Source organism: Caenorhabditis briggsae, assembly GCF_000004555.2.
Source record: "Caenorhabditis briggsae complete genome, chrII, whole genome shotgun sequence".
Lineage (NCBI taxonomy): Eukaryota > Metazoa > Nematoda > Chromadorea > Rhabditida > Rhabditidae > Caenorhabditis > Caenorhabditis briggsae.
The window spans coordinates 4,646,031-4,657,034 of record NC_013486.2 but is presented as its reverse complement, the minus strand read 5'-3'; the positions used below and the strand labels follow the sequence as shown (position 1 = coordinate 4,657,034).

General features: G+C 33.2%; 1 protein-coding gene across 1 annotated transcript; it reads right to left on the bottom strand.

The window, feature by feature from the left end:
- Positions 1-4,379: 4,379 nt before the first annotated feature.
- On the bottom strand, positions 4,380-9,637 carry CBG11112 (the record flags this gene model as incomplete). The annotated part of the gene is made up of 8 exons (XM_045242009.1): positions 4,380-4,588; positions 4,993-5,760; positions 6,388-6,652; positions 7,107-7,201; positions 7,732-7,837; positions 8,020-8,118; positions 8,614-8,781; positions 9,584-9,637. The coding sequence occupies 8 exons, from the start codon at positions 9,635-9,637 to the stop codon at positions 4,380-4,382; spliced, it is 1,764 nt and encodes a 587-aa protein (XP_045094456.1).
- Between the last annotated feature and the right edge of the window lie 1,367 nt (positions 9,638-11,004).

Sequence of the window (11,004 nt, the reverse complement as noted above, 5' to 3'; positions counted from 1 at the left end):
TAACAAAAACATTTTGAATTCTTTTCAAAACATCACAGAAAACACTAAAAATCGATAAAAATTCGAATTTCGCGCGCTTTTACCGGCAATTGGCCTAGAAAATTCACACCCTATATAAGGAGGCCTATTCCAGAGATCTTCATCATTCCATTCTACTCTCTTGCCCCCTCCTAACGTTTCAAAATGGTCCGGTAACTGAATCTAGACCTTTTGAAGTGAATTTCCTATATTTTTCTGAATATTCTTCTACTTTGATTTGTCTACGATCAAAGATCCTTCAAATGCCCACTTCCCGATGTTCAAAGCTGCTCGTAGGTTCTACATCGATCCGACAAAATGTGGAAATTCTGCGAGCAGTTTCAGTCCATTCCGATACTTTCATCGACGTCGGCTCAAAAATCGGTCAGCTGGTTACGTTCGCTGCATCATATTCAAAGTGTGCACATGTGAGCGGAATTGACAAGAGCAAGTTCCAGCTGATTTTGCCACCGAAAATGGCATTCAGTTCGAAAGGTATCATTTTATCCAAATTTTGAAAAAACAAAAACAGTTTTGAAGCATTATTTAAACATCATCCCCTTCGTTTTTGTTCTCAAACTAACTAACTTTTAATTTGCAGGCTAATGGAACATTTTGGCGAACAACCACGGCCGTTCAAATTGGAAAAATACGACTTCAGAGATGAGGAACAAAGGCGAATTTCTGAAGAACAAAGCAACAATTATTTTTCGCAATAATTTTTTTACATGCCTTATCTCATTTTTTATCAATAAACCTTTGTAAACCCAGTTTTTTTCAGATGAAAATTTCAGTGATAAATTGAGAAACGCTTGCTAGTTTCAGTCGAGTTATATATCAGTCACTATACCAAAAATTGCCATTTTTGCATTATAAAAACCAAAAATTTAATCAAAATTTCCCATCAAAAACTACCCAAGAAATAACGGGAAATTTTTTTTGTGGCCGAGTTTTTGCATTTTCTAGGCCACCATTTGGAAAGTTAGGTCATTCTTCGTTTTTGATCGTTTCCAGGCGAATTTTGATAATTTGGCAAGTGACAAACATTTTGTTAGTTGGCACAATTTTGACATCTCTTGCAATAACTGAAATAATTGAGCTCAAAGTTGACGAACCTGCTGCTGACCTAACTTTTGCACTTGATGGCCTAGTTTTTGATTTTCTAGGTTTGCAAATCATGTTACTTTATTTGCCCTGCAGTGAGCTGCAAAATGAGCCCAAACACGACTAGGCTCCACCCACTTTGAGATTTCCTACAGACACGCGACGTACGATATACCACTTCCCGATATTTTTAAAGCTTCAAAGTTAAAAATTCGGTAAAAAATAATTAGGATCTGAAAAAGAAATTCATAATTCTTGAAAAAATATCTTGAAATCTGGAAAATCATAATCTCTTCGAACCTGTAATAGAAGAGATTTCAACTTTGGGCCAACTTATCTAGCTTTCTGTAAGAGATATTAAAAAACGGTCAATTGATAAAGTATTTATCATTTTATCGCAAACATTTTATCAGTTGATTTCTTTTTGATATCTTTCACAAGAAACGTGATAAATTAGCTCAAAGATAGGCTTAGCGTAGTTTTATTGTTTATGAGAAATTCATAAAATTTGCTATTTTTTAATTTTCTTCACCATATTTTTTTTTCTCAGCACATGAGAAATTGGAAAAATAACAATTTTTATGAATGATAAACAGTATTGGGGAGGGAAGAAAATGAGAAATAGTGTGGGAGAAGAAGAGGGAAAGAAGTGGAGGAGATGTGCAAAAAATCGTTCTCATTTTTTCTTGTCTTGTGAAGAGAGGGAAGACAATTTTACATTTTTTCGATTTCTCTTTTTTCTGTAATGCAGAATTGTTTTCTGTTGATTTTAACAATATTGAGATTTTGACATTCTAGAAATCCGGATATCCGAAACAATGAAATTGTTTTTTCTCTCAAAATTTATATTCTTTTTCAAAAATTCTAAACGTTGCTTCATGACCTTTTTTGGTCCTTATTAGGGTTACTGTAAAACCTGTATTAGAAGGGCCTGCCTTTCTATTGTTCCGAGGCACCAGCGGAGGGCCCTTCTATTTTTCCGGCCAGTTTTTTTTTCCCGAAATATTGCGTTGAAAAATTCGACGAAGTTTTGTTCAACATTCATGAAAATCTACCAATTTCACCAAAATTTATCAAAATTTTCATTGAAAAATAGAGTTTCAACAAATTCTATTAAATTGTGGAGTTCCTTAATTTTCTGATCAATGCACATTTTGAAGGGTGTCTTTTTTCACAGAGGGCCCTTCTTTTACGGGGTCCCTTCTATTACAGAGGCCCATTTACTTCTCCAAGCCCCTCTCGGAGGGGCCTTCTATTAAAGGTGGGGGGACAGGAGATTTTACGGGGGATTTTTGGGGCCAGAGTATGCATTCTACCGTGACGGTGTACAACGCTTAAAGGGGAAATCCGGCCAAAAAATTTTTTGCATTAAAATGTGTAAAAATTTATCTATTTTTCAAATATTATTGCGAAAAAATTCAAAGAAAATCCGAAATTCCCGAAAAACGGCGTTGAAAAGGAAGAAAATTCAAAAAAAGGTGCCGCCGGGGGACGAGGATTTTCAGGGAGAAACCTAGGCCACGGCACCTGACAGCCTTTTTTTCAAGTCGCCGACAGTGGTTTGTTACGTTTTTTACCTGCCGGGCATGAAATAGAAAAAAATCCGGAAAATTTGCCACGTAGGAAAGGCGACCGCTGCCGTGGCCTAGGTTTCTCACTAAAAATCCTCGTCCCCGGCGGCACCTTTTTTTTGAATTTTCTTCCTTTTCAACGCCGTTTTTTGGGAATTTCGGATTTTTTTAAATTTTCTCGCAATAATATTTGAAAAATAGATAAATTTTAACACATTTTAATGCAATAAAATTTTTTTGTCGGAGTCCCCCTTTAATGTCACTCTGCGTACAGCTGTCGTCCTCGCCTTTACGGATGCAATCGGGCGACCGCATTCACTTTGCCCGTGTAGCTCAGTCGGTAGCGGCGCCGCACCCTCAATCCTCGCCCCACACGTTCAACTCCTCGAGGGGCATATTTAAACGAAATTTCGAGAACATTATTTTTTTCATGTCCTCCCACCTTTAAAGGAGCCTTTCTATTAAAGGGGCCCTTCTAATACAGGTTTACGGTAATTTTTATCTCTTTCTGAATTTCAAGATTGTAAAAATATATTTTTAATTTTGCATTCTTGAGCCAAACAGCAAACGTCAGAGAATGACCAAAAAAAGTGCATACTTACAAATTTCATGAATCCTAATAATTATAAGCATAGACGTTTGACTTCGTTAGATGACTTTTTCTCAAAAAAGTGAAATTTTTATCATGAAAATTGTGGTATATATATGTATGTCAGAAAAAATGAAAATACAATTTTTTTTCTTAAGTGCTGACTTGAAAAAAATCATTTTCGAAATTCCGAAATTCTGAAATCTAGAAGTTTTCAGATTTTTGAAAATATAAAATTCTGAAATTTATATTCTGTCTTTCGAAAATTTTGAAAAAATAAAAAGAAAATTTGATTCTGAATTTTGAAATTTCAATTAAATGTTTTTATGCCGAAAAAGTCAATACCGAAAATTCGGAAATTCTGAGTATCTTGGAAGTTCAAAAACTGCAGTTCGATATTTTGATATTCTAAAATTTTGGAACTTTGATACCCAAAAACTCTGAAATTCTGAAATTCTGAAATTCTAATTATTTTGAATTCCCCAAACTTCTACGATTCCAGTTACAGAGATCATGGCGCCCAGAGCTGAAATCCCAGAAATTCGTCAAAATGAAATTATTGGAAATTTCAAAAAATCCATAATCCCAAAAGAAGCAATTCTAAAATCCTTGAATATTCTCATTGGATTGGAAGATGAGAATTCGGTGGGTTTTGGGACAAAAATGGATTAATTTGAAAATTTTAAAGTCAAATTCAATATTTTCGAACGTTTGTGGTTGTATCCAGAAAGCGAAATTTTGAAAAACGGAGATTTTTCCAAAAAATTTTTTTATTACATAACCCTTAAAAATCAAAATTTTCAAAATTTCCAGATTCGTCTTGGTTTTCGCCTCTTCACAATCTTAAATTTTGATCTGCATGACTACAGTACCGCCTATGAATACGCCCTCCGTGTCAGTATTCGATTCGAAGAAGCTGAGCAATTTGTGAAGAAAATTGAGGAGATTTTGGAAAATTATGAAACCTAAGTTGAAATTTTTAATAAATGTGTCAAAAGCAATAATTTATTGTTAGAAAGCACAAAGCAATGAAAGACAGAAGAAAGCCCAAAATCAGAAGTTCAAATTTAAATTCAATAAATCAATAAATCAATAAATCAATCAAAATCGGGATCAAAAAGAACGACTCGACGACGAGGTGCCGAAATCGATCGGCACATCGATGCACTAGTTTGAGTGCATTGTTGACGCATTTTCTGACGACGTCGATTCATATCCCAGAGTTGGGCTCTCTCGATGACGTCATCTAATTCATCTTCTCCAACATAATCTTCAATGAAGAGGTGTGTCGTCGAACGACTTGTCACTGAAATTTAATGTTGTCAATGGAGCGTTTTAAGCCAATTTATCTCGTTGCCTGTGTAAGATATCAAAAAGTGATCTACTGATAAAATGTTGGTGATATTATGTTAAACATTTTGTTAGTTGACAACTTTTTGATATCTTTTGAAGGAAACGAGTTAATTTGAGTCAAAGTTGGCAGAAATTTTACTAAATGTTCTACGAGATTATTTCAATTTTTCGAACGAAAATTTTTAAATTTTTGTAGTAGTAATTTCAAAAAATACGGTAATTTGGAAAAACGATTTTTTTAGTTTTCCAATTATTTAAAGAATATTCTTGATTTTCTCGAAAAATTTTCGAATTAAAAATCTTGTTTTATGAAAATCTCCAAAAAGGTTTTTTCAAATTTCGAAATTCTCAACTCACCAATTCTAGATGCACTCCTCCCAGTGGCTCCCTCATACCGAATCGGAATTTCATTGATATCCACATCGAACTTTTTCAAATTTGATTTCATCGATTTTTGATTATTCCTCTCCAAACCCTCCAGTTTCTCAATCGATTTTTCTTTTTTCGTAAGAGAATCTGTTGATTTTTCTCTTCTCAAATTCCCGCCAATTTCTTTCCCATCCGCCCACTTTGCTCTTGATGATTTTTCTGGAATTTTCTGTGCAATTTTGGATTCCTTTTTGCCAAATTTTCCATATCCCGGAGGCTTTTCAGATGACGTCAATGGAATCTCCACAGCTTCAGAACATGGCTTCAGAATTGGAATTTGTTTTTCCCGGGGTTTTTCTTTTTCTTTTTCAACGTTAGCCGCTCCAGAACTCCCAGAATTCTTTTCGGGATTTCCAGAAGCTCCAGAAATTGCTCCAGAAGCTACTCCAGAATTCGGTCCAGAATTCAGAAGATTTTCTTCTGAATTCCTCTTCGTGTACGTCGTCTGAGTGACCTGATAAGATCTATGGAATCTCACTTCATCGTCGTTCTCTTTTTTTGAAATTTTCTCGGATTTTTCCGATGGTTTCAGAATTGAAATCACTTCTTCTTCGGTTTTTATCGAAATCGTATCGGAATCTTTTTGAGTCGTTTGAGTTATCGCTTGAGTCGAAGTCTGAGTTGTGGATTTTAAATCGATTGGTGGTAGATTTTCAGATAAGGGACGAGACGACTCTTCGGGGTTTTGATTGGAATCTGGAAAAACGTTTTTTCCTTTTTTGAAGCGTTTTTGAAAGTGTATTTTTTCTAAAATTAAGAAATTCAAAACTAAAAAAAAAGGAACCCAAAAGTTCCAAAATTTTCAATTTATGATATTCTTTGAATTTCCAAATTTTCAGGATTTCCGAATTTCTGAATTTCGAAACTTTTGAATTTTTATACTTTCTGAATAAAAACATTCCGAATTCCTCAATTTTTGAATTCTGATATTCAGAATTTTAAAAACTGAGGATTTTAGGAATTTTTTGAAGTTTTGATTTCTTCGGAATTTCATAATTTCAGAATTCTCGAATTTTAAAATTAGTGAACTTTGAAATTTGAAAAGTTCTCAGAAAAGAAAAAGAATCTCAGAATCTGAAAATCTCAGAATCTCAGAATCTCAGAATCTCAGAAACTCAGAATCTCAGAATCTCAGAATCTCAAAATGAAAGAATTTCAGAATCTCAAATTTTAGATTTTTCGAATCTCTAAATTTGGATTTCAACAATTTTGAATTTCAGAGAGTCAGAACTTATGAATCCGACTGTTATGAACAAGATTTCGACATTTTCTTTTCAAGATCTCATTTTTAAAAAGGCGCGTTTCCTGATCCCGCCCACTCACTTTTCTTGAACGACCGATTGGAATTCAAAAGTCTTGGCAGTTTTGTGCTCGAACTGTTTCCCTTCTTTGCATCTTTATTCACTTCAGATGTCGTTATACTTGCACAATCTGTATCCTTTATTTCCAATTTCGGAATAATCGTATGCTCTTCTCCTTTTGTCTGCGTCTCTCCCAGTTTTACTCTCTCACCCATCATCCATTTCTCATTTTTACCCAGCCAGGAAGCGGTTCCAATCTCGTTCAAATGCTCCATACTTCCGCCGATCTGAAAACGAAAAGATTCTTGTTTTTTTTTGATGATTAGAGTTTGGAGAATTTGAATTTCCTGAAGTTGAAGAATTTGGGAAAAAAAGTTATGAGTTTTTGGATTTCGGAACAATAGAAATTTTCAAAAATCAAAAAAATATCCTGGGATAAAACAACTGGATTTTGAGAAATTCATTTCTGAATTTCTGAACTTTTCTAATCAAGTTTTCAGACCCTAAAAATCTAGAATCCTCAAGAAGAATATGCAAATTTCTGAAAGTTTGAAAAGTCTAGATTTTGAAATTCCAATTTTTTTTCAGGGACTTCAAGAGGAAATTCATTTTTTCTCGTTTTCGAAGAGTTTCCGATTTTTTTAAACTTTGAAAATCTAGAAAATTTCAATTTTTCTGATGTTTCACAATCAGATTTAGGATGACTCTTTTCAAAAGAAATGGAGAATTAAAAAAAATTACCTTCAACGGAGGAATATGTGAAGTGAGATGTTTAATTTGAATGTTCGACGCACTGGGACTTCTCGATAGAATCCCATCAAACGGATACGGCAAACCTGGTAGAGGAAAACGATCATTATGCATTTTCTAGGCCACCACCGGAAATATCAGTACACGTCTGGGTGTATCTATACTTCCGAGTGCATTGGAAAAAGTACAATTGTTCTATTTTTTGTCTTATTTTCGATGTAAAAATTTGAATTTTTGTAACTCAATTAAATACCGTAAACACTCTAATAGAACGCCACCCGGACCGTTCACTTTGAGCCAATCTATCTCGGGTCCTGATGAAAATATAAAAAATTTGTCAACTGATAAATTGTTTATCATAACATCCTATACATTTATCAGTTTCCACATTTTTTATATCTCTTATAGAAACTGAAATAATTAAGGTCCAACTTGACAGTGTGGGGGCCCTTCTATTACAGGTTCCAGGTAAATAAGTCAAATAGGACATTTTTAAATATTCTAGGTGATAATGGAAAATCTGGAAATCAAAAAAAAAAACCAGAAAAAATTGAAATTTCCATCGAAATCGGTTTTCCCAGATGTCAGGATGTAAAAATAAAAAAAATAGGTTTACCTGTAATTGTACCGTATCCCTCCTTCTTCAAATAAATATCCATTGATTCTGCGGAATTCAAAAAGGTTGGGACCATCTGAGGAGCACGGATTATTGGGTTATAACGCTGAAAAAATTGTGGACATCGGGATACACAGAAACACATTACTAAGAAAAAAATCTGATATCCAATCTGAAATTATCTCCTTTTTTCTCAAAAATCTTTGGTTTTCTGGTCCAAAAAAACTATTTTTTTTGCCGATTTGGCTTTTTTGGACATCGGGAAAACAGACAAACAGACAGACTCACTTTTCCCCTCAACGTAAATCTCGATTGTCCGTATGGAACATTGATGAACGGACCGTTTTCCACTGCAACATATTCTCCATTCGTTTCCAATTCGTCGAACTGACAAAAAAAAATTATATTGGCGGAAATTCAAAAATTCGACCTTTTTGAAAAATAGTCAACTTTGAAGTCCTAAAAAGTAGTTTAGAATTTTTCGATCTGTCTGAAATTTTCAGATTATACTAAACAAAAATAGAGCTTTAATTTAGTAGTTAACAAGTTTTTTGTAGCTTTTTTAGTTTTTGAGGCATGCGCCTTAAAAATACCGTACCCTCCTCTCCTCGTTTTTCTTCTGCACTGTAGAGCATTCCATCTTTAAAGGCGCATGTATCAAAAACTGAGAAAGTTACAAAACAGTTGTCAACTTCAAAATTGAAGCTCAATGCTCTTTTTGTTTAGTACTCTCTGAAATTGTCAGATAAATCGAAAATTTCTGGACTACTTTTTCAGGATCAAAATTGACTAGTTTCTACTGAAAAAGCCAAAATTATATTTTCCTTGGTTTCTCTTTCAAAAAAATAAAATAATTCTTCAGAAAAATAGAAAAAAGCTAACATGATGAACTGGAATTCCTTGTATCGTAAAAAGTCTTTTTACAGCAGTCGCGGTTCTTAGGGATACTGTTAGCGCATCCAAAAATACGATCCAATGTTTGAATTGTTTTCTAGTGACCACCAAAATCCGACCCTGATCGAACATGTCGCCGTTACGAAATACGCGGATCTGAAAATGTTCGATTTTTTTTTGAAAATCTGAAAATTATTTCATCCCCTATTTTCTCAATTTTTTGAATTTTCTAAACTTTCAAAAATTGGATAAATAGATTTTTTTTCAAAAAGTTCGAAATATTCATATACTCAATTTTCGGAAAAAAAATTCTGAAAAAAGGAATACCGTAAAACCTGTATTAGAAGGGCCCCTTTAATAGAAGGGCCCCCGTTATAGAAGGGCCCTTGTAAAGATGGGTCCCTCCAAAATGTTGCTCAATTTTGGTGAAATTGACAAAATTGACATTTCATGATTTTTGTAAGAAAATTTGTCAAATTATTTGATGAAAAATTTCAGGAGAAATGACCGGAAAAAATAGAATGGCCCCTCTAATTGAAGGGCCCCTGTAATAGAACGCCCTTCTGATACAGGGTTTACGGTAACTTGCCAAAAAACGGACAAAATTTATGAAAATCTTTTTAAAAAAAGAACAACTTTTAGAATTTTTCAGAAACGTCGAAAAAATCGAGAAAATATAATTTCCAAAAAATCTAAAATTGGGAAAAAAATAAAACTGAAATTTCAGACAAAACACAGTTTTTCAACTTACTTTTATTGCTGAATATTGCCACATAATACTATAAATTGTCTACATTTTTTCTCCTAAAATATAAAAAAAAATCTGTTCCAACGAAAAAAAAAATTTTAGCTTTTATAAAAATATAAAAGGTCAAAAACCTAGAGAAAAGCCCAACAATAGGTTTGTCTTTTACCTCTCTTTTTCACAAAAAATTCTTTTTTTTTCAAAAAAACTCACTCGTAATGGGAAGAAGTCGACATGATGGATGATGGTGTGCAGATTTTCGCTCATTTTGATTTTTTTGAAAAGTTCCAGAAGTCTGGTTTTTTTCTAGATTATTCGAAAAGTTCAAAAATTCGGATTTTCCATGTTTTTTTTTGTTGTTGTAGACTTTGGAATGTAAATAATATATAGCCGAAAACCAGATGAAGTGACCTGGAAAGAGATTTTTATTTTTATTTTTGTTGAAATGAAAAAAATGAGAGAAATAGAAAGAAAAATGAAAAATATGAGAATTTTGAAATTCGAAGATTCGAGAACTCGCACAATTTTTTGATTGTAAACTTTCAGAAAGTAGAGATAATTAGAATTTCAAGAATAATCAGAAAATTCAGTATTTCAGAAAATTCGGAATTCAGAAAATTTTGATTTTCAGATAATCAAAAATAGAAAAATCCAGAAGTTTTCAAACTCCAAAAAAACAAGTTCAAGAAAAAAATTCTGTTTTCTGAACATTTAGAAAACTCGAAAAATTGAAAATTCCTCAAAATCCAGACAATAAGAAAGTTGAAATTTTCAGAAAATTCAGCGAAATATGACATTTTTAATACCTAATTAAGCAATTTTCAAATTAATTATTTCTAGATTTTCAAGAACAAAACTCCCCTTTTTCAATATTTCCAGCTGGTTTTTCAGTTTTGCTTTTCAAAAATCTATCTTTATACCTTTCAAATTTTATTAAACTTTCTGAAATTTCAGCAATTTTTCCGAATTTTTATCTCCAGTAGAATATCAACATTGAGCTTGTATATCTCATTCACTTTTTGATATCTTCTACAGTAACTGAAACAAATTGGCTCAAAGTTGAAAATCATTCTATTCGAGTGTTTACTGTGTAACAATTTTTGGGTATCTCTTACAGTAATCAAGATAAACTTCCCAATGAAATCTCCTTAGAATGTAGTACTCTATTCAAACAATGATCTATACAAGCATGAGAAAATGTAAGTGAGCCCCAGTTCAGAAAAAAAGAAGAAATAGGAGAGAGAAGAAATTCCAATAGGTAACTGGAGTACAGCTCAATTTGGCTCTCCCCCTCGATTCTCCTCTTTTTGCACGACTGAACACATCCGGAGGATACATTTTTGAGGTGAATAAGAGTAGGAAGGCGATTATGGTTGTTTGGGGGAACTCAGACATCTATTATTGTTATTATTATTATTTTGGGGGAAAAGGAGTGGACAACGCAACTCTTTTTTGTCAAATGAAAGGTGTTTTTTGAGGAGTGGAGCTGTTTGGACAACAAGAAAGGGTTGGGGAACCTTTTTTGAGGATTCGAAATTACGGTTTTTTAATTTCAATTTTTGCAAACTTGTTCAAATATTTGAATAGAATTTTGAAGAACATCGGCTATTTCGAAGACAAAACATTCGGAAACA